We start from the raw sequence: 19,267 nt of genomic DNA on the forward strand, positions 1-19,267 counted from the left end.
GGTGGCTCAGTCGGTCAAGCGGCCGACTTCGGCTCAGGTCATGATCTCGCTGTCTGTGAGTTCGAGCCCCATGTCGGGCTCTGTACTGACAGCTCAGAGCCTGGAGCCTGTTTCAGATTCTGTGTCTCCCTCTCTCTGACCCTCCCCCGTTCATGCTCTGTCTCTCTCTGTCTCAAAAATAAATAAACGTTAAAAAAAAATTAAAAAAAAAAGAAATAATTTTATATTTTCTATACAAGAAATGTCTCAAGTATGCCAAATGAGGCAACACTTTAAAAGCTTCTAGGTCGGAGATAATGTATTTCCTTTTCTCCCAAGTCTCTAAAGCCTTGCCTCACACCATAAAGCACTTAATTAATGGCCACCTACTAGATCTCTACCATCCAAGATTCGGCCCAATATAGAGATGAGAAACACCTACTACTAAATCTGGGCACTGTCCATAAGAGACTCCTCATCAGATGAATTTACTCTTAATTTAGACCAAGAATTCTCAACCATATCAGACTCAAATGTTTCCCCTGCATAAAATATTTTCCAATTTCTGCATTATCACCCTGAAATGAAAGGAATAACAATCTTCCTACAGACTACTTCAAACAAAACTTTATACCCTAAATAAAAATGTAAAAGGGAAATGAAAATAATTTATAATAAGATAAGTATTTCAGTGTTAATCCTGAAACAAAACTGAACTAGAGGACATACCAAAGTAATTAGCAGGTGAACGTGACAACAAAGTTGTTTGTGATGCAATTTTCCAAAACTGTAAACAACCCTTGGTCAAGTTGTGAACAAAACAAATCTTCCTTTCCGCGCAACATTTTCGCGTGGAAACAGAGACTGCAAAGTTCAGTCTCAGTTAAAACTAGGAGTTTTTATGTAAAAGGGAGTTTCTAGATTCAGATAATTATGAATGTTACATACACAAATGTCAGGCAGAATATTGCTAAACCACACAGGACACTGGGAACAGTCTTTGTTCAGGATAGCCCATGCACTGCAAAAAGTATAGCATCCCTAGTCCCCACCCATTAAATACTAGTGGTTAGTCCCAGTCATTCCAACAACAAAAAATTTGCCTCCCAACTTCCTCCAAGAGGGCACCTCCCATTTAGACCCACTTCCTTAGACACAACTCAACTATCACAGTATAATGTGAAGAACACTCAGGAAGCATGGATTAGAGTTCCAGTTCTACCACCTATGAGCTATGTGGTGATTGGCACTGAGTACTCTAACCCTCAGTTTCCAATGTTATCAAGTGGGGATAAACCTATGCTTTTTGGGTTATACAGGTTGACTCAACAACATGTGCTTAACACAGGGCAGGTGGTTTCCAACACATGGCATGTTGAGATATATAAAGAAGGAGGCTGTTCCAGATTGAGAGCAGCAAAAAGTGACATGTGAAGGAGGCTGAAGATACAATAAGCATACAAAACGAAATTTAACACACAGCAGCCTAGGGACATTTCAGAGAGCAGCCAACAGTCCTACACATCTCAGCAACCCCTGAAGGCATATATTACAATGCAGTAAAATAATATTCAGAATGATGACCGCCAAACCAAGAATGCAAAAAAGACATCTTTAAGAGACCTCTGTGGTATGAGGCTGAAATTTCATAAAGCTTCAATAATTAAGAGAGTAACTGTACTAACAAACTTTTCAAACCTTTCCAACTTTCATTGGGCAATTACCCTAGAGACTTGGAAAACACAAAAAATATCTAATATACAATATCTATCCTCAAACATTTTACGATCCAGTAGATTAGACATCAGTAAAACATAGCCATAATATAAAGCAGAATGAAATAGGCATTAAATAGAAATTCACCTAATAAATCATAGGGGCCTAGGAAAAATTATGAATAATTCTCACTGGGGAAAATCAAGAACATCCTCATGGCATAGGACACTGAAAAACAAGAATTCTAATAGGTAGAGAATAGAGAGTAAATCATTAAAGAAAAAATGAAATCTAGGCAAAGGTACTGGGCATGTAAATATAATTTGGTTCCCAAAAGAGAACTAGGGAAAGGGTAGGGGTCCAAAGGGGTTGGGAAGGCAGTAAAATTCCAAGTTTTAAAAACATTTCAGGACCTGTTCATGGATGGATTTAAATGCTATTCAAATGAGTTTGAGTTTTATTGGGCAAGAGAGTTTTCCAGAAAACTGGTGCTTATGTGACACACCTGATCCCCAAAGAATGCTTGAAATAACAGCCAAAAATAAAAGGTTCCAAACAAATACAAGTTTTCATTAATGAGATCACTGAAACTAAAATATATATTCTTAATGAGTAAATAAGAAAAAGAACTTAACCTAAAAGCTGAAAGCAGCTTCTGAGCTCACTTCTTAAATAATCAAAATACTACTAAGTTTATTGAACCTTGGAACTTAAAGGAAGTTAGGATCTTATATATGTCCCCCATCTTCTTCTAAGCAATTTGGAGAACTTCCTAAACATGTTATTTAGCAGTGCCTCATGTCACTCTGAAAGGCAAGAGGCAGGCTACAGTATAATTTGTCTGTTTTTACTATGGGGAAACTGAGGAACAAAAAGAATAAATTACAACATGGTCAAAGAATAAGCTATTTTCTTGGACTTTAATTAAAGGCTTGAAGCCCACATTTCATCCTTTATTCTTCGTACCATCTGAATATTAGAATTACCTTTCACCATCTTCTTAACTGGAGGGGGAAAAAAAGACAAGACTAAACCTGAAGATCATTTTCTCAATTTGGTACCGCCACCAAAAGCTGTTTTTATATTCTATCTCTTGAATTATGCTATCTACAAGAACCTCAAGGTGTAAGTAAGCAGTAACCCAACCTCCCCTGAAAAAAGACAAATGTAAATAGCAGGGCAAGGCAGGAATCCTAAGCCCAGTTTTCACTCTGAGTATTTGGCAGGCTCAGATGTGTTTGTAAAACAGGCCTTGCAGATGTTGTGATGGGAAAGGTGCTGTGAAAGGCCTAGAACACTGCTATCAATACACCCACCGCTGCAAACATGAAATCCAATGCCACCCTCCTCTGCCCCTCCCTGCATTGCACCACGCACCACGCGACTCCTGGCACACACCGAGGCCTGTGCAAAGATCCTCCCGACGTTTCCTTAAAATGCCGTACTCTTGAGGATGCCCAGGGCGCTGGGCTTCAGCGAATAGTGAGGACACCCGATGTGGCTAAACACATCTCAAAATCTTGCCTCCCTAGAATCTAGGGCCAGGTCCAGAGGAGTCTACCGGACACAGAGTTCCTGCTATTTTTTCCCACATATGATGAGAACCCCTACCCGCAAGTCCCCTGCCTCAGCCCCCGGCCACTCCCTCGGCCCCGGTACGCCAGGTGGGCGTCCCAGAGATGTAACGAGTAGGGAGGTGGAGGTTGGAGCTGAGGAGTCTGGGCCGCGAGGCTTTTCGGCGCCGGCCGGGGTCCCGACCGCCCTGCCCCCGGAGCACCACCGCCCAGACCCGGGCACCACCGACGCGCCGCCGCTGCCGCCGCCGCCTATCAGCTGAGTGCAGGGGCGGGGCCGGCTGGCTCGGCGGCGGCTCGGCCGCGGGCGGGGACGGGCGGGGACGGGAGGGGGGACCGACCGCCGCGCAGCTCCGGCCGCTGCGCGCATACACCCGGCCCGGCTCCCGAGGGCGCCAGCGCGGCCCCGGGGAGCGCGAGGAGCCGGCGAGCGCGCGGCCTGCCGTTGGCGGCCTGGTCCGCCACGCTCGGCGCCCACCCGCCCCCTAGCTGGGGTGCAAGACCCCGGGAAGATGGTGTCCTGGATGATCTCCAGAGCCGTGGTGTAAGTGCAGCTCACGGCGCCCCGCCGCCCGCGCGAGTCCCGGGAAGGCGTAGGGAGGGGTAGGGGCTAGGAGAGGGGAAGGCCCAGGCCTGGGCAGGGATGGGCTGGCCCGGCCTCGGGCCTGCCCGGGGGCTGTGGGCCCTCGGCCTCCTCACCCTGGTCCACGTCGCTGCGGAGCTCCCTGCGGCGGACTAGGGCCCGGCGGCTGCGGCGCGGCCGGGCTGCGTGCGGCGCGGCGGCCCTGCTCCCGAAGCGCTGGGCGGGCAGGCGCGCAAGGCAGGCGGCGCGCGCTCCCCGCTCCCGCTCCCCGCGCTGCGCGGCACCGCCCTGTGGGCCCGGGAGCGGCGCGCCTCGCGGCGGCGCCCTGCGCAGGCTCCGCAGGCGTTGAGCGCGGGAGGCTCGGCGATCCTCCCAGGGATGCGGCGGCGGCGGCGTCGAGCCTTTGTATCCCGCGGTTGGTGCGGTGAGGTGTCTCTCTCGGCGGCTGAATACCATTCGGTCACGTGTGGTAGGAGGAGAGATTTGTCTAAAAACCTGAGACCGCTCCTAGCTCAGATCTCTGGGAAAGGTTCCAGCTTCCCCCGAGATTTACAGCTTACCTAGAGAGACTCTCCTTGTTGAATGGGGACACCCGCTTGTTCGGCCAGATCGCAGAATCTGGCCCTTTCTTGTCGGAAATATTTGCTAAGTGATTGAGAGGCTGCAGGTGCCTGTTGCCTTTATTCAGATTATCAGTTAATTTCATTGTGCTCTTACCAACAAGTGCTACAGGTCCATAAGAAAAAATTAAACACCGCAACTCAACTAAAGCTATTTGACTACAGTTTAAACTGATTTTCTCCCATTCTCCCCCATCTTACGCCCCCGCTTTTCAAAGAAAAAAAAAAGTCACAAAGTAAACAATGACGTAGGGACAGCCAGGGGGCCTTGGATTCATTATTCTTGATCTCTGTAGGGGTAATATTACCTCAGTACCTTTATGAAATGTTTTTGTGAGGCAGCAGGCTATTCTAATTAGCTTTAGAATGTGGAAAAAATAATATTTCCAAATTTTCAAATTTTGTTTTCCACTGGAGAGAAGGAAAATTTCTCCGTGAGATTTGGTTTTTTGTTTGAATCATTCAGCATCCCTATTCTACCTGATTTGCAGTACCCTTCTAAATTTGTCATTTGATCGTCTTAATGAGGTTTGTCCTTCCTCTGTACAGTTACTAGTTTTAAAGCTGCAGGGCTTCCTGCTTCATCTGTACAGAACTAAAAGTCAGGAAATAAAAGCATACTACAGGTGTGTTCAGATTTTTTTAAGGCTTTTTTTTAAGCCTTTGAATGTCATTTACATAATACAGGCATACTTTTCTTGACCTAGTAGATGTATATCAACTGTTGTGTCTGCACCTAGAAAATGAAGTGCCCCATTAAGAAGCTGTACTTTTTTTTTTGTTTTTAACTCTGGTTTCCTTTGACCTATTTTCTTTTTTCAAGAGATAGAAAATTGAGAAGTACTTTGATATAGTTTGCATTACTCAAATCAGATTCTTGTTTTGGATCATTGACTATGAGTATGTCTTTTCTAGGTGTTACCTATAACACAAACATTAGTAACAGTGTTGGTGTTAATGGAACTGACAGTTCAGATACACTGATCCCTGCAGTACAGGTGAGAATGTCAAATCTTGTAAGAGTTACACCCAGTGCTGTAGGGGTTAGATAAGGAGGGAATTATATCTGGTTGGAGAATCAGCAAAAACAAGGGAGATTACATTTGAGATGGGCCTTAAAGGACATTCTGAATTTAGACAGCCAAAGATGAAAACGTAAAGGAGTCCAGATAAAAGAATCATTGTGAGCCAAAGCACAGAGGAGGAACAACCTAGATTAGTTACAGAGGACTTGAGGGACTTGGTTGAGAGAGAAAGCTGGAAAGGTAGAGTGGGGCCTGTTTTCAAGGAATTTAAGGGAAAAGTGATAAATTCTGTTAGGCAGTAGTAGCTTTGCTTTGGGAGATTCTCTCCCTTGTTGAGTGAGATGGTTGTAAATGAAGAAACACTAAAGACAGGGAGCCCACTTAGGGGGCTCCCTAACTGGAGAGAGAAGATTAAAGCTTGCAGTGCTAGAATGTATGGAATTTGAAGTGTGAGGCAAAAGAAAAGAAACAAAAATGTGAGGGAGAAAAGGTCACGGAAATGTATTTCATGAGCCATTGAGTTATTAGCATACTAGAAAGCACAATTGTCAAGGAATATAAGCATCATTATATTTTGCCCCTGTGGTCCTCAATTTCTCGATCTCTAAGCACTCAATGTTTTCTACTCACTTGATTGTACTCTAGGGACACAAAAGCCCAATCCCAGGATCTAAACAAACTTGGAAACCTTTTTCACACCATGAGATAGAATTTCACATTCTTTTTAACCCACTGGAACAGCCAGCTAGTTTTGAGCCTGAAGAAAAGAGATCAGACAGTTCTCTCAACACGAACCTCTGGGTGGATTGGGCAGGGAACACAAGGAACTTCCATACCCTGAGCTCCCTGTGTGCTTGAGCACTTTCTCCCCAAACCCGGTGGTACATACTGGAGGAAGAACCCTGGCTTTGGAATCAGATCTGGATGCCAGTTACTAGCTGCATGGTGCTGGGCAATGTACGAAGCCCATCTGGGCTTCAGTGCCTTCGCCTTAAAGTGGTTATAATATTTACCTCCTTAAAACTATTGGAAAGATTTAACTCTGGGGGGTGGGAGGGAGGGGAGGGTGGGTGATGGGTATTGAAGAGGGCATCTTTTGGGGTGAGCACTGGGTGTTGTATAGAAACCAATTTGACAATAAATTTCATATATTAAAAAAAAAAAAAAAAAGATTTGTTTAACTAAAACACACCAGATGTGATGCCTGGCATTTATTGTGCACATAAAACATAACGTATTTTTTTTAGTGGGGAGGGGAATAAGATAATATAGAAAGAAGTATCATTGGGCTATCATCAGGAAACCTGGAATTTAGAACTAGCTTTAGTTATATTAACCAGCTGAATGACCTTGAGCCAGCCTCTTACTGATTAGATACCTGTTTCTTTCTCTGTGGAAATAAAGGATCTGGTTTATCTGTATTCTCTTATACAGCTCTAGCATTCCGTAATGCTATGAAAGGGCTTTTTGGTTTTTGTTGGGTTTTTTTTTCCCCAGTCTGTCTAAAATCAATTTTAACTTTGCAGGCAAGATTGAAAGTTAGTTAGCAATTATTAAGGAATGGGCACCTGGGTGGCTCAGTCAGTTAAGCATCTGACTTTGGCTCAGGTCATAATCTCACAGATCATGAGTTCAAGCCCCACATAGGGCTCTGTGCTGACAGAGTTTGGAGCCTGCTTCAGATTATGTGTCTCCCTCTCTCTCTCTGTCCCTCACACTCTCTCTCAAAAAGAAACAAACATTAAAATATTTTTTGAAAATTAAGGGTTAGTAGTCTGAGATTACCAAATGATATTTCATTCATTTGTGATACCTGTACCTTACCTATTGAAACATGACTTACAGGTTAAGAGAAATCCCGTTTTTCTAAGTTTTCTTAATTTGAGTATATATCATTGTGGTTAAGATCAAGATGAAAGACTGCCTGAATTCAAATATTAGCCCTGCCATGTATTAGCTATAACCTACTCCATAGGATTAAATGTGTCCCTATACATTATGTCTGTAGTCCAGCATTGGACACATGGTAAGTATTCAGTAAGTATTAGTAGTTGTTACCAGATAAGGAAGAACGTATTCCCCAACTGTCCCAGAATACTGAATGTTTAAACTGTTTTCAATTTACATCTTTGTCTTATTGTAGGTGACATAGTTGTAATTACTGTAAAAAAAAAAAAAAGTTTTCTTATTCTTACTATATTGTAGGCATCTAATGTGTTCTCTGAGATCATTCTGTCTCTTTTATGATCAGGCCAATATTCATAATTTTCATAGCCATTCATTTTTTAATTTTGCTTTTAGATCATTTTAATATGTTATTTTCATAACTAATGCTGATACAATTATAAGACTATACCAGACATCATCTATATATGCTTTTTTCTTTGTATTTTCTTTTTTAATGCTTGTTTATTTTTGAGAGATAGTATGCACAAGAGTTGGGGGGGCAGAGAGAGAGAGAGAGAGAGAGAGAGAGGGACAGAGGATCTGAAGCATGCTCTGTGCTGACAGTAGCCCTATGTGGGGCTTGAACTCACAAACCATGAGATCATGACCTGAGCCAAAGTCAGATGGTCAACCAAATGAGCCACTCGGGCACCCCTCTTTAAGTATTTTTTTAGGCTGAATATCCAAGGGAGTCAAAGGCTATGAATATGAATATTTATGACTATTGATATGAACTGCCAAACTGCTATCCAAAGGATGTTAATATTTTACATGGCCACCAACAATGTATGATCGTGGTCTTTATCACAGTGTAACTAGATTTGGGTGTTTTAATTTTTTCATATTTTCCTAATATATATAATAGATCTCATTGTTTTCTTTTGTATTTTATTTCTTATTAGCCAGATTTAATATTTGTCCTAATATATATTGTATCTCCTGTTGTACAAATGGTCCGTATGTACTTTAGCACTTTAACTCTTGGTTACTTGATAATTTACTTGTTGGTCTGAGCTCCTTACTTAATTAACCTTAAGTCATGTTTGATGCAGATGTTTCTCAATCTAATTACACTTCTCTTTAGATATTTTGGTTTTAGTTGAAGAGAAAATTTATAGTTTTAAGACAGTTCAACTTGTTCATGTTTTACTTTGTGATTTATTTTTCACCTCTAAATATGGAATACCGATCACTCTACTTTTATTTCTGTCAGAAGTAAATTGATCCTTCTCAATTATATTTAGTGGGTATCTATAAAGTCTAAATTGTATACCTTAAAAACCATACTCCAGCAGCTTTCCCCCTTCTTTCTAGCATACTTTCCCTCTCTCCCAGATTTTTCTTTTTAGCAGGCAAAAACATGCTGTCATTTCTCCCATTTAACAAAAAACTCTTTCAGCCTGCTATACTTTTCATCTTCTTATCCCATTTCTCCCCTTCCTTTTAAAGCAAAAACTCCTCAAAAGAGCAGTCCATATACACTTTCTCCACTTCCTTTGGGTCACTCAGACCCACACCATGTAGGCCTTGCCGCCACCAACCATTCCACTGAAATACCTGTTCTCTAAGTCATCAGTGACTTCTACATGACCAAACTGTCTGGTCCTCACCTAACTTACCAGGACTTTTGGTACAGTTGCTCACTCTGTCCTTGAAATGGTCTCTTCACTTGGTTTCCAAGAAGCCTTGTTTTTGTACTCTTCACAACTCACCGACCACTCCCTCCCTTCTCTGTCTCCCTGCTACATTCCTCCACATGCCCTGACTGATTAAAGTTGGCAGGTCCAGGAGCTCAGTTCCTAGAATTTTTTTCTCTTCTATAAGGACTCGTAATTTACATCTCCAACCCAGAACTCTGTGCTGAACTCATGATCCTATTTTTCAGGTGCCTACTTTACTTGGAAGCATCTAAGAGTCATGTTGAACTTAAGATATCCAACACTGAGCTTCTGAATGTCCTTCTCAGTGTGGCTACCCTGGCAGCCTGCACCAGCTCAATTAATGTCAACTCAGTCCTTCCAGTAGCTCAGGCCAAAAACCTTGGGATCATCCTTGATTCCAGTTTTTCTCTCATTACCTGCATTGAATCCTATAGCAAATCTTGTTGACTCTACCTTCAAAATATAGTTTTCATCACCTTTCTTACATTATTGTAGTCCAAGCCAGCATCATCTCTTAAATGCATTATTATAACGGCATCCTGTTTCTCCCCTTTGTGGGTTAAGATCGTGATAGGATTAATGAAAAACATCTTGAGTACTTTTTAAATCCTTGTGGAAGTTTGAGGTCAGTCACAATCTGTAAGTGATATTTCTCTTCCTTTATATGTGCTTTACATACTTTTAAATAGTTGTAAAATCTCAGTGATGGCTAAAATATCATCTTTCAATTAGGTTAAGGTAGATTTTGTTTTCCAGTTTTGATGAGATTTGTCATGTGAATAACAAATAATTAGGAGCTATGTCTAAGAATAGGATGCTTACTGAAATTGCTGTTAGGCAATGAGAAATAAAGTAAATAGGAGCAATGTTTTCAAGGACATTGGAAAAGTTAAAATCTTAAAAATATAATTTGTCATGAATGCCCTCCAAGAGGTCATCTTTTCTGTCTTCCTTCATTGAGACAGAAAACACATCCTAAACTATTGGGTCTTGCTTTCATTGCCTAGGCCAGAACTTCAACAAGATTCCTTTATTAGCCTTCATTTCAGAAACAGTTTGCTTCTGTTCACTTTTTGTTACTGCAGCTATTTTAATAACTTCTTTTTCCACTGGATTTTTGAGCCCTTTTAGTTTGGATATTTCCATGTTCTCTCCTTTTGGCGTAGATCGTAATGTTCAAATAAAGAGTATATTACAATAATCATGGCATAAATGGGTAATTTAAATATCTTAAATATATTACTGTTTTGTCATGTGGAAAAAGATTACTGGTGAGTCTCCGTTAGCAGAACATGAGCTTTTTAGGTCATTGATTATGTACTTGCACTGAACTAGCCCTTTCATGTATTTCTGAGGTTAAATGAAAGGTTAAAAGTAAAAGTTATTCTAGGGGCACCTGGGTGGCTCAGTTGGTTAAGCGTCCAACTCCAGCTCAGGTCATGATCTCATTGCTTGTGAGTTCGAGCCCCATGTTGGGCTCTGTGCTGACAGCTCAGAGCCTGGAACCTGCTTCAGATTCTGTCTCCCTCTCTCTCTGTGCCTCTCCTGCTTACACATCTCTCTCTCTCTCTCTCTAATACAAATAAACATTAAAAATTTTTTTTTTAATTTTTTTTTTTTTTCAACGTTTATTTATTTTTGGGACAGAGAGAGACAGAGCATGAACGGGGGAGGGGCAGAGAGAGAGGGAGACACAGAATCGGAAACAGGCTCCAGGCTCCGAGCCATCAGCCCAGAGCCCGACGCGGGGCTCGAACTCACGGACCGCGAGATCGTGACCTGGCTGAAGTCGGACGCTTAACCGACTGCGCCACCCAGGCGCCCCAAAAAATTTTTTTTTAAGTAAAAGTTATTCTGTTATAAATGTTTTCACATTCACAAAACTGTTAAGCATTTATGCATACTTATCGCTATTTCTGAAGTAAAGTTACCAGCTTCAGTCATGTTAAATTTTTACAAAGGCTGCTAGGATGGAAAATCAGGTGAAGTAGCATACTCGCTAAGATACTATGGACAGAGAAAACAGCTGTTAGGTTGGAAATATTGAGCATGGCAAAAGATTTTAATAGCAGACTAGCTAATGTTTGAATATCATTAGGAATGGCTGTATATTATTCTAAATATTTTTTATTTCATTTGAAGATCTTTTAAATATGTCTAAGTTTTTTAACCTAGCACTTTTCACATTTTAGACTGGGTAATCCTTACTTGGGGATGCCTGTCCTGTGCACCATAGGATGTTTTACCAGCATCCCTGGCCTCTGCCCACTAGATGCCATTGGCACCTCCCAACTGTGACAGCCAAAAATGTCTCCAGATATTGTCGTAGGTCACTAGTGGGCAGAATTGCCACTAGCTGAGAACCACTGTGTTAAGTGAAAAGAGAAGAAACCTGTACTGTTCAATATGGAAGCCACTGGTCCCTTGGCTATTTAGACAGTTAAATTAAACATTAAATTCCTCAGTCACACCACATTTCAAGTGTTCAGTAGGCATTCAAGCTTAGTAACTACCTTATTGGATAGCACAGAAATAGAACATTTCCATCATTACAGAAAGTTCAACTAGAGTGAGCCCTTATAAGGCATGGTTCGCTCAGCATTTCCATTTGAAAATGGCTTTGTTTGCGGCTTCTGTGTACTTTGTGGGAGAAATTACAGGCTATAATGATACTTGGAAATTTATAAGTGTCTCAGGATATCTCTTGCTTAAGAATTTTCTGTATAAAACACTTGCTGATCTTAATTTTTTTAAGTTTATTTATTTAGAGAGAGAGAGAACACAGGTGGGGGAGGACCAGAGAGAGAAGGAAAGAGAGAATCCAAGCAGGCTCCGTGCTGTCAGCACAGAACCCGATGAGGGGCTCAATCTCACAGTTCCTGAGATCACGAACTTGAGCTGAAATCAAGAATCAGACACTTAACTGACTGAGCCACCCGGGGACCCCTCAAAATTAATTTCTATTTCAGTATTTACAGAGAAGTTCCCAAAATTGATGAGAATCACTGATACAGTATACTTTGAAAATAATTTATATAATCACATATTCTCCCCATCAATGGGCTTATTCCTTATTTTCTAAATTTGTAAATTGTAGTTTACAAGTTACAGTTTTCTTGGTCCTAAAAGTTGTTCAGATACGAAGATTTGAATATAGAGCTGAGAGTTACCAGTATTTGCTGTCCTTACTGTTTAACAGTTTCATCAGCTCTGCAAAAGCATAGATACTAAGGAAATCATGAAAGCAAAAGTCATAGGAAAAAACTAAACATAATAGGTTTGTACTAACCAGTAGTTCAAAACATAATTTCAGGAAGTATTCAAATATATTAATGCTGAGACCTTTTATGTTTCCAAGGAATAATAAGTCTATTTTAGGAAAGAATTATTTTCACCTGTAAATAAAACCAAGCATTCTGCTGTGACAAGTTTCCTTAACCTTTTATCATGTCACATTTCTGAGAAATGCGTTAGGTTGCTGGGGCTATTATAATGAAATACCACAAACCTTGTGGCCTGAACAACAGAAATCTATTATCTCACAGTTCTGGGAGCTAAAAGTCAAGGCAAAGGTGTCAATAGGTTCCTTCGTTCCTTCTGAGGGCTGTGAGGAGGAAATCTGTTCCAAGACTCACTCTCTCAGCTTCTGGTGGTTTGCTGGCAATCTTTGTCATTCCTTGGCTGGTAGATTCATCACACCCATCTCTGCCTTCATTTTTGTGAAGGTCTTTGTGTCCAAATTTTCTCTTTTTATAAAGAACGTAAGTCACAGTAGGTTAGAGCCCATGCTAATTACCTCCTTTTAACATGATTTCCTCTTTAAGGACCCTGTCTCCAAATTAGGTCACTATTCGAAGTAGTGGGGATTGGGACTCCTTCATATCTTTTTTGGAGGGCACAATTCAACTTAAAACAATATCTTTTACATATCCTGAGAAAAACTAAAAAGCCAAGGAAGTTTTAGGGATTGGATCAGAAAAGGAGAAAAATTAATGACTAACAAAATAACTGTCTTAATTTAAGAGTTGTCACATGAGGGAGAGAGTACTGATTTTTTTCTTCTTGTGAACACCATGTTAGAGCAATAAGTGGATGTTATAAGGAAGAATTTAATTCAGTAGATAAGGGAGAGCTTTCAAATACCCAGAGTTGTTCACCATTGAGACGGACAACCTCATGAGAACAGTGTGTTGTCTATCACTTGAAGCAGGAAAGGGGGAGTAGAACCCTTGCTGAAGATCTTGCCTTTTATGACTTGTATGCTTCCAATGGAGAACCATAGATAGATTACTTTTCAGTGAGAAGCTGTGAAGTGCTGACTTTGTATTTAATAAAACTACTTATTTGCGAAGAACCAACTGATGGTTGGCAGAGGGAAGGGAGGTGGGGGGGGGGAGGGACTGGGCAAAATGAGTGAAGGGGAGGGGGAGAGACAGGCTTCCAGTTACTGAATGAAAAAGTCAAGGGGATAAAAGTTACAGCATGGGGAATATAATCGATGGTGATGTAATAGGGTTGCATGGTGACAGATGGTAGCTACACTTGGTGGTAAGCACAGCATAAGGTATAAAGAAGTTGAATCACCATGTTGTATACCTGAAACTAATGTAACATTAGTGTCAACTGTATTGTAAAAATTTAATAAAATAAACATCTAAAGTGTAAAAAAACTACTTGAATATTTAAATAAATGAATACATTAACCTTGTACTAAGTGAATATCTGCGATGAATAATAAGCAGCATTATTTGGTATTAAAAAATAACATGAATATATACAGCACTGAATAAATGATATGCTAAAGATTCTGCCAGTGTGACACTTTTTCATCATCAAACTTTAATCACTAATTTTCAGGACTCCCAAAATTTAGAATACACTTTCACCAAAACTGTAAAGTGGATAAATGGGACTTCCTTTCCATGTTTAAACTTCCAGAGGCCCACAGAAACAATGAGCTGTAGGCATCCTTTTATTTTCTTTTTTAAATATTTATTTACTTTTGGCAGAGTGCAGGCAGGAGGGGTAGAGAGAGGGGGGACAGAAAACCAGAAGTGGTCTCTGCGCTGACAGGCTGACAGCAGCAAGCCCAGTGTGGGGCTTGAACTCATAAACTGGGAGACTGTGACCTGAGCCAAAGTCGGACACTTAACCCATTAACCCACCCAGGTGCACCAAGCAGTAGACATTCTTGACTGTGAATTTAAAGAAGGTGCAGGGGGCGGGGTGGGGGCGGGGTGTGCCTGAGTGGCTCAGTCAGTTAAACATCTGACTCTTGATCTCAGCTCAGGTCATGATCTCGTGGGTTTGTGGGATCGAGCCCCACATCAGGCTCTGCACTGAAAGCACAGAGCCTGCCTGGGATGTTCTCTCTCTCCCTCTCTCCCTCTCTCTCTTTCTCTCTTTCTCTCCCTCCCTCCCTCCCCCCACCTTCTCTGTCTCTCAAAATAAATAAAACATTTTTAAAAAGTGCAGATATGAGAACAGAAGAGAATTTGGTGATATTTGCCTAAGGGGGTTAATTTTGCCATGATCAGTTCCTTGCTGCTTTGTGCCTATGGTCTTTGTTTTCTGTTCAGATGCTGATTCATCTCAGGATTGCTGAACAAACTTTCCAGTTGTCCGTTCAATATTTATTTATTTGCATTTTTTAAATCATTAATTTCATCAACCATAGTTTTTATTTATGGTTTTCTGAAACATAAGGCCTTTTAATTTTCACTTTATATACGTAAGTTAATCTTGCAAATAGAAATGTTGGTGGTTTTAAGGTGTTTAATGGATCATTAATGGATAGGTGAAAGGTACCCTTTAAAGATACACCTCTAGATCCATATAAAGGGGCCTTAGAAGTGTGTAAATCTTAATCTGAAAACATTAAGGTGTTAAAATAAATTATGTGAGAAAAGTCGCCTGAAAGCTTTGTGTAAAAATATTCTGAAAGGATATCTGGTGTTTTCCTTTGCCAAGTTGAATGACAGAAATGCAAATTGGAGATAAACTCCCCCGCTCACACATACACGCACAGTTAATGCTTTTTAAATTCTGATTAAATGCTTTTTTAGGCATTTCTAAATCCTAAGTCTTGTATTATTTTGTGTGGTAAACATGATGCAAATATGGCTTTGTTGCAAATGGTCTCCTAAGTTTAAGAAATAAAGTATACTATCTTCTAGTGAATCTATACCACATTACCTTAAATGTTTGCTAGTGACAAGTTCTTGTAGTGTTTGAACTAAAATAGCTCACCTACAACTAATGAGAAAAACAAAAGTGGTAAGCCGTTTTAACAGAAATAGTTACAATTAAAAAGAGGCCTTGGTTACCTCGAATGACTGAGAAATATAAAGGAAATCCTGCAGATGATACAGCCCACTACTTGGAAGTGCCACCACCCCAATGCCCTCGGAGCATGTGATGAGAGAAGGAACAGCATGAGGAAGGAAAGCACGCAGCCCCCTTTCTTTGAGGAGCTCAGCTCTGCTCTCCACCATCACCATTATCTCTTGTCCTCCCCTTTATGCTTGCCTCACCTTTCTCTCTATGTCTTGTTTTTCCTCCCACTCTAAATAAAGGCGTGACTATCTGTGTCATGTGCAGAGAGATGATAATTTAAAAGGATATTAATTTGTAGTTTTCAAACAGAGCAGGGTTGGGAAAGAGGAGGCTATAGGGATATAGAAGCCCAAAATTAAAGGGGACAGGAGATGGAGGACCTAGGTCAGTAATGACAGTAAAGGTACACAGATTACATCTCTCCTGGTAAAAGAGCCTGTGGGGCATCTGGGTGGCTCAGTCGCTTAAGTGTCAGACTTCAGCTCAGATCATGATCCTGTGGTTCATGAATTCAGGCTCCGCATCGAGCTCTGTGCTGACAGCTCAGAACCTGAAGCCTGCTTGGGATTCTGTGTGTCTCCCTCTCTCTCTCTCTGCCCCCCCCCCCCCCCCCCGCCGCTCACACTCACTCATTCTCTCTCGCTCAAAAATAAATAAACATTAAAAAAATTTTTTAATAAAAAATAAGAGTCTGTAACAATGGGGACGAAACTATAAAGAAAGTTGTAAAACATGATTGAAAGATAAAAAGTTCTGAGTAAATGGATAGCCCATGTTAATGGATCAGTGTTAGCTGATAATTATCAATTCTTTCCAAGTAGATCTATAGTTTCACTGGGATTCCAACAGAATTTTTATGGTTTTTGTTTTCATGGGACCTAACAGACCAATTATTTAAAGTTCACAGGAGAGAGCAAAAGCCCAGCAATCAACGAGATAGCTACAAAGAACAAGGAAGGAAGACCTGTCCTATTACCTATCAAGGTTGATTATAATGTTGTAGTAATTGAGACAATATAGAGTTGGCACAATGATTGACAGTAAACTTAAGGGAACATAGTCGAGAATCCAGAAACTAACCCAGCACACGTGAAAATCTGATATGACAGACTGGTGTTCAAAGTCAGCAGGAAATGATGGGTGACTTAGTAAGTAGTGTTGTGACAACTTGGTTATCCCTCCGAAAAAAGAGTAAAATACATCCTTATTTCACAGCAAACTCCAAAATAAATTGTAAGTGGACTACCTGCCTGTAGGTGAAAAAACGAAAATGTTTACACTTTTAGAAGAAAATGTCAAAGAATATCGTTATGGTTACGAAAGGAAAGAACTTTTCAGACTCTACAAGAAACCATAAATGATTGATGGTACAGCCTAACATATGTCTGCTGCACCAGACCTTATTTTAATCACTTTTACACAAATATACTTCTCTCTCACAATAGCCCTAATAATGTAGTTACTGCTATTATCCCCATTTTGCCATCAAGAAACCCAAGGCTTAGTGAAGTGAAATAACCTGCCCAGGGTGGTCATATAACTCACTAAGTGACAGAGCTAAGTTGCAGTCTAGCTCTAGAACCAGACCTTAGCCAATATGCCTCACCATTTCCCCATGTAATAGAATTTGCATGCCATAATTTCAGTGAGTGTTGTTAAATGTGTGTACTCACGTATCACCACCCTTAACAGGATCGAGATTCACTTTACATTCTCACCAGCAGTAGTTGAATGTCTATTTCTACCACTTTCACCATCCCTGATGATTTTATCTTTGCTAATTTCTGTGAAAAAATACCCAATTATTTTAAATATCCTCTTCAGGATATGTGTTTTAAAACTCTACTTAGAAGCCCATACTTCTTTTTTCTCAATTCCTCAGTAATTTAAGGGCTGGGGAGGAGGATGTAATGGAAGCCAGCACTAGAATTGTGGCCCAGTAAGGGTAAAGAACGAAGACCATTTTGTAATATATATGACAAAGTAGGATGGAAAATGTGAAGAATTCCTTAAAATCAATAAGAAAATAAGCGATCTAAAAAAAAAAAAAATGGACAAAAGTAAAAGGCATCTCCTAGAAGATGAAACCAATGGCAACTGCACATATAAAAAGAATCGCAAAACTCATTAGTTTTCAAGAAAATGTAAATTAAGACCACATTGAAATTCCATTTCACACATTCTAGATTGCAAAAATTAAGAAGTCTGAAAATGCCAAGTGTTGGCAAGAATGGGCAGAGCAACATTTTTGGGAATGACAGGAGAGGAAGTCATGGAAACTTACAGTGTTCATCATTCACATACCCTTTGACCCAGCAATTCCACTGCTTAGTAGACCTTAATACCTGCACCAGGAGACATTTGCAAGGATATTTCTAGGAAAGTTCTTAAAGCAAGAATCTATAAAGTATACTACAAAGTATTACACGAAGAGGAGACTGGGTAAATGTTGTTATTTTTACATAATGGAATATTACACAGCAACAAAACTGAATGCGGTACCACTTTATAAATATCAACATGGATGACTGTTAGGGAAATCACAGTGTTTTGTTTTGTTTTTTAAAAACAAGCCAGATGGGATTACATTTAGTATGATATAGAAGACCAAAATTAAAGGGGACAGGAGATAGAGGACATAGGTCAGGTTTAAAGACCCCAACAAAGGTAAAACTAAACGATATAGGAGATAAATACATATATGGCAAACCTATTTTTCCAAAAAGAGGATGATAAATGCAAATTTTAGGATCAAAGTAACCCCTGAGGGAATATCCTAGCAGAGGAAAAAGCTCAGAAGCAATGGTAATGGTGGTATTCTACCTTGGTTTTGGATGACTGATTCACTTTGTTGCGCTTCATAAATTAGAAGCATGTGTCCTGGTTTCTTCATATCAACTGTTACGTTTCAGAAATGCTCAACCCAGTGAGGACGAAGATACAGAAACTAAAGGGACAAGCTTAGACAACGGGGAGCAGATACCATCAGAAAGGAGAGGCTGCCCCTGCCCCAGCCCATATGCTTCTTGCTGGTGGAGAGGCCAGTTTTAGTGCTTAGCCAGGCCCCAGATGGAGGGAGGGATGGGGCCGCACCTGTCACAAAGAGTTTGTGAACAGAAGGCCAGAACCCCTATGAAATTGCCAGGCAGGCTGTCTCTAGTTCCTTCTTTTTCTTAAAGCTGGTAGGAATCCAATGAAGAATGTCCAATTTCTTATGTATCCAAAGGATTTTTGGGGTTCTAGAAGTAGGTACATAAACACTTAGGAGTTTTCTTGTTTTTTTTCCCCCCACTTATTTTCAGATGACAGTTTTCATGTTTGATATGTGGGATGTTGCTATAAAAAGCAACTCGATGTCTAAAAAATGTATAAATTAATGTGCCTTCACTATAGCTACTTCTAGACTAAACCAGACCTAAGAGAGTGTTACTGTTGAAATGCAGAATAATAGTCTCAACTCTATAGTATGCTTTGTGTTCTAATGATGTTGCTTGTCCGTTTTGAGTTTAGCTGGTCAGAAATTTTATGTTACTTGAAACTCCCTAATGCCTACAGAAGAATAATTTAACTTTAAGGTTATGTGTTTCAAAGCCTAGTACTAAGCCTAGTACTAAGGAGGGGTATGTGTCCTAGAACATGGGATGGGTCTGAACCTATCAAGGGAAGTAATGTCTAATAGTAACCTTTTATACCAATGTGTAGCTCTGATTTCTTATGCATGCTGAACCTCATTTATAGAAAAGGAAGAAAATGGAAAAGAATAGCGAGCTGTGTGTTTTCCATGTGGTCAGCATTGCTGTGGGGGTGATCTGGCTAAGACATCTGT

General features: G+C 40.5%; 1 protein-coding gene across 1 annotated transcript in view; it reads left to right on the forward strand.

Annotated features, from left to right (window-relative positions):
- The first annotated feature begins 3,716 nt into the window (after window positions 1-3,716).
- REEP3 (receptor accessory protein 3) overlaps window positions 3,717-19,267 on the forward strand; it is a 100,743-nt gene continuing 85,192 nt past the window's right edge. The window contains exon 1 of the mRNA XM_047072840.1: window positions 3,717-3,813. Coding sequence (XP_046928796.1) covers window positions 3,782-3,813 — 32 coding nt within the window. The 5' untranslated portion in view covers window positions 3,717-3,781. The remainder of the gene's footprint in view (window positions 3,814-19,267) is intronic.

This window comes from Lynx rufus, unplaced genomic scaffold (genome assembly GCF_022079265.1).
Source record: "Lynx rufus isolate CCGP_SWC_20201006 ecotype Redwood Valley unplaced genomic scaffold, mLynRuf1.p SCAF_11, whole genome shotgun sequence".
In the NCBI taxonomy this organism is placed as follows: domain Eukaryota; kingdom Metazoa; phylum Chordata; class Mammalia; order Carnivora; family Felidae; genus Lynx; species Lynx rufus.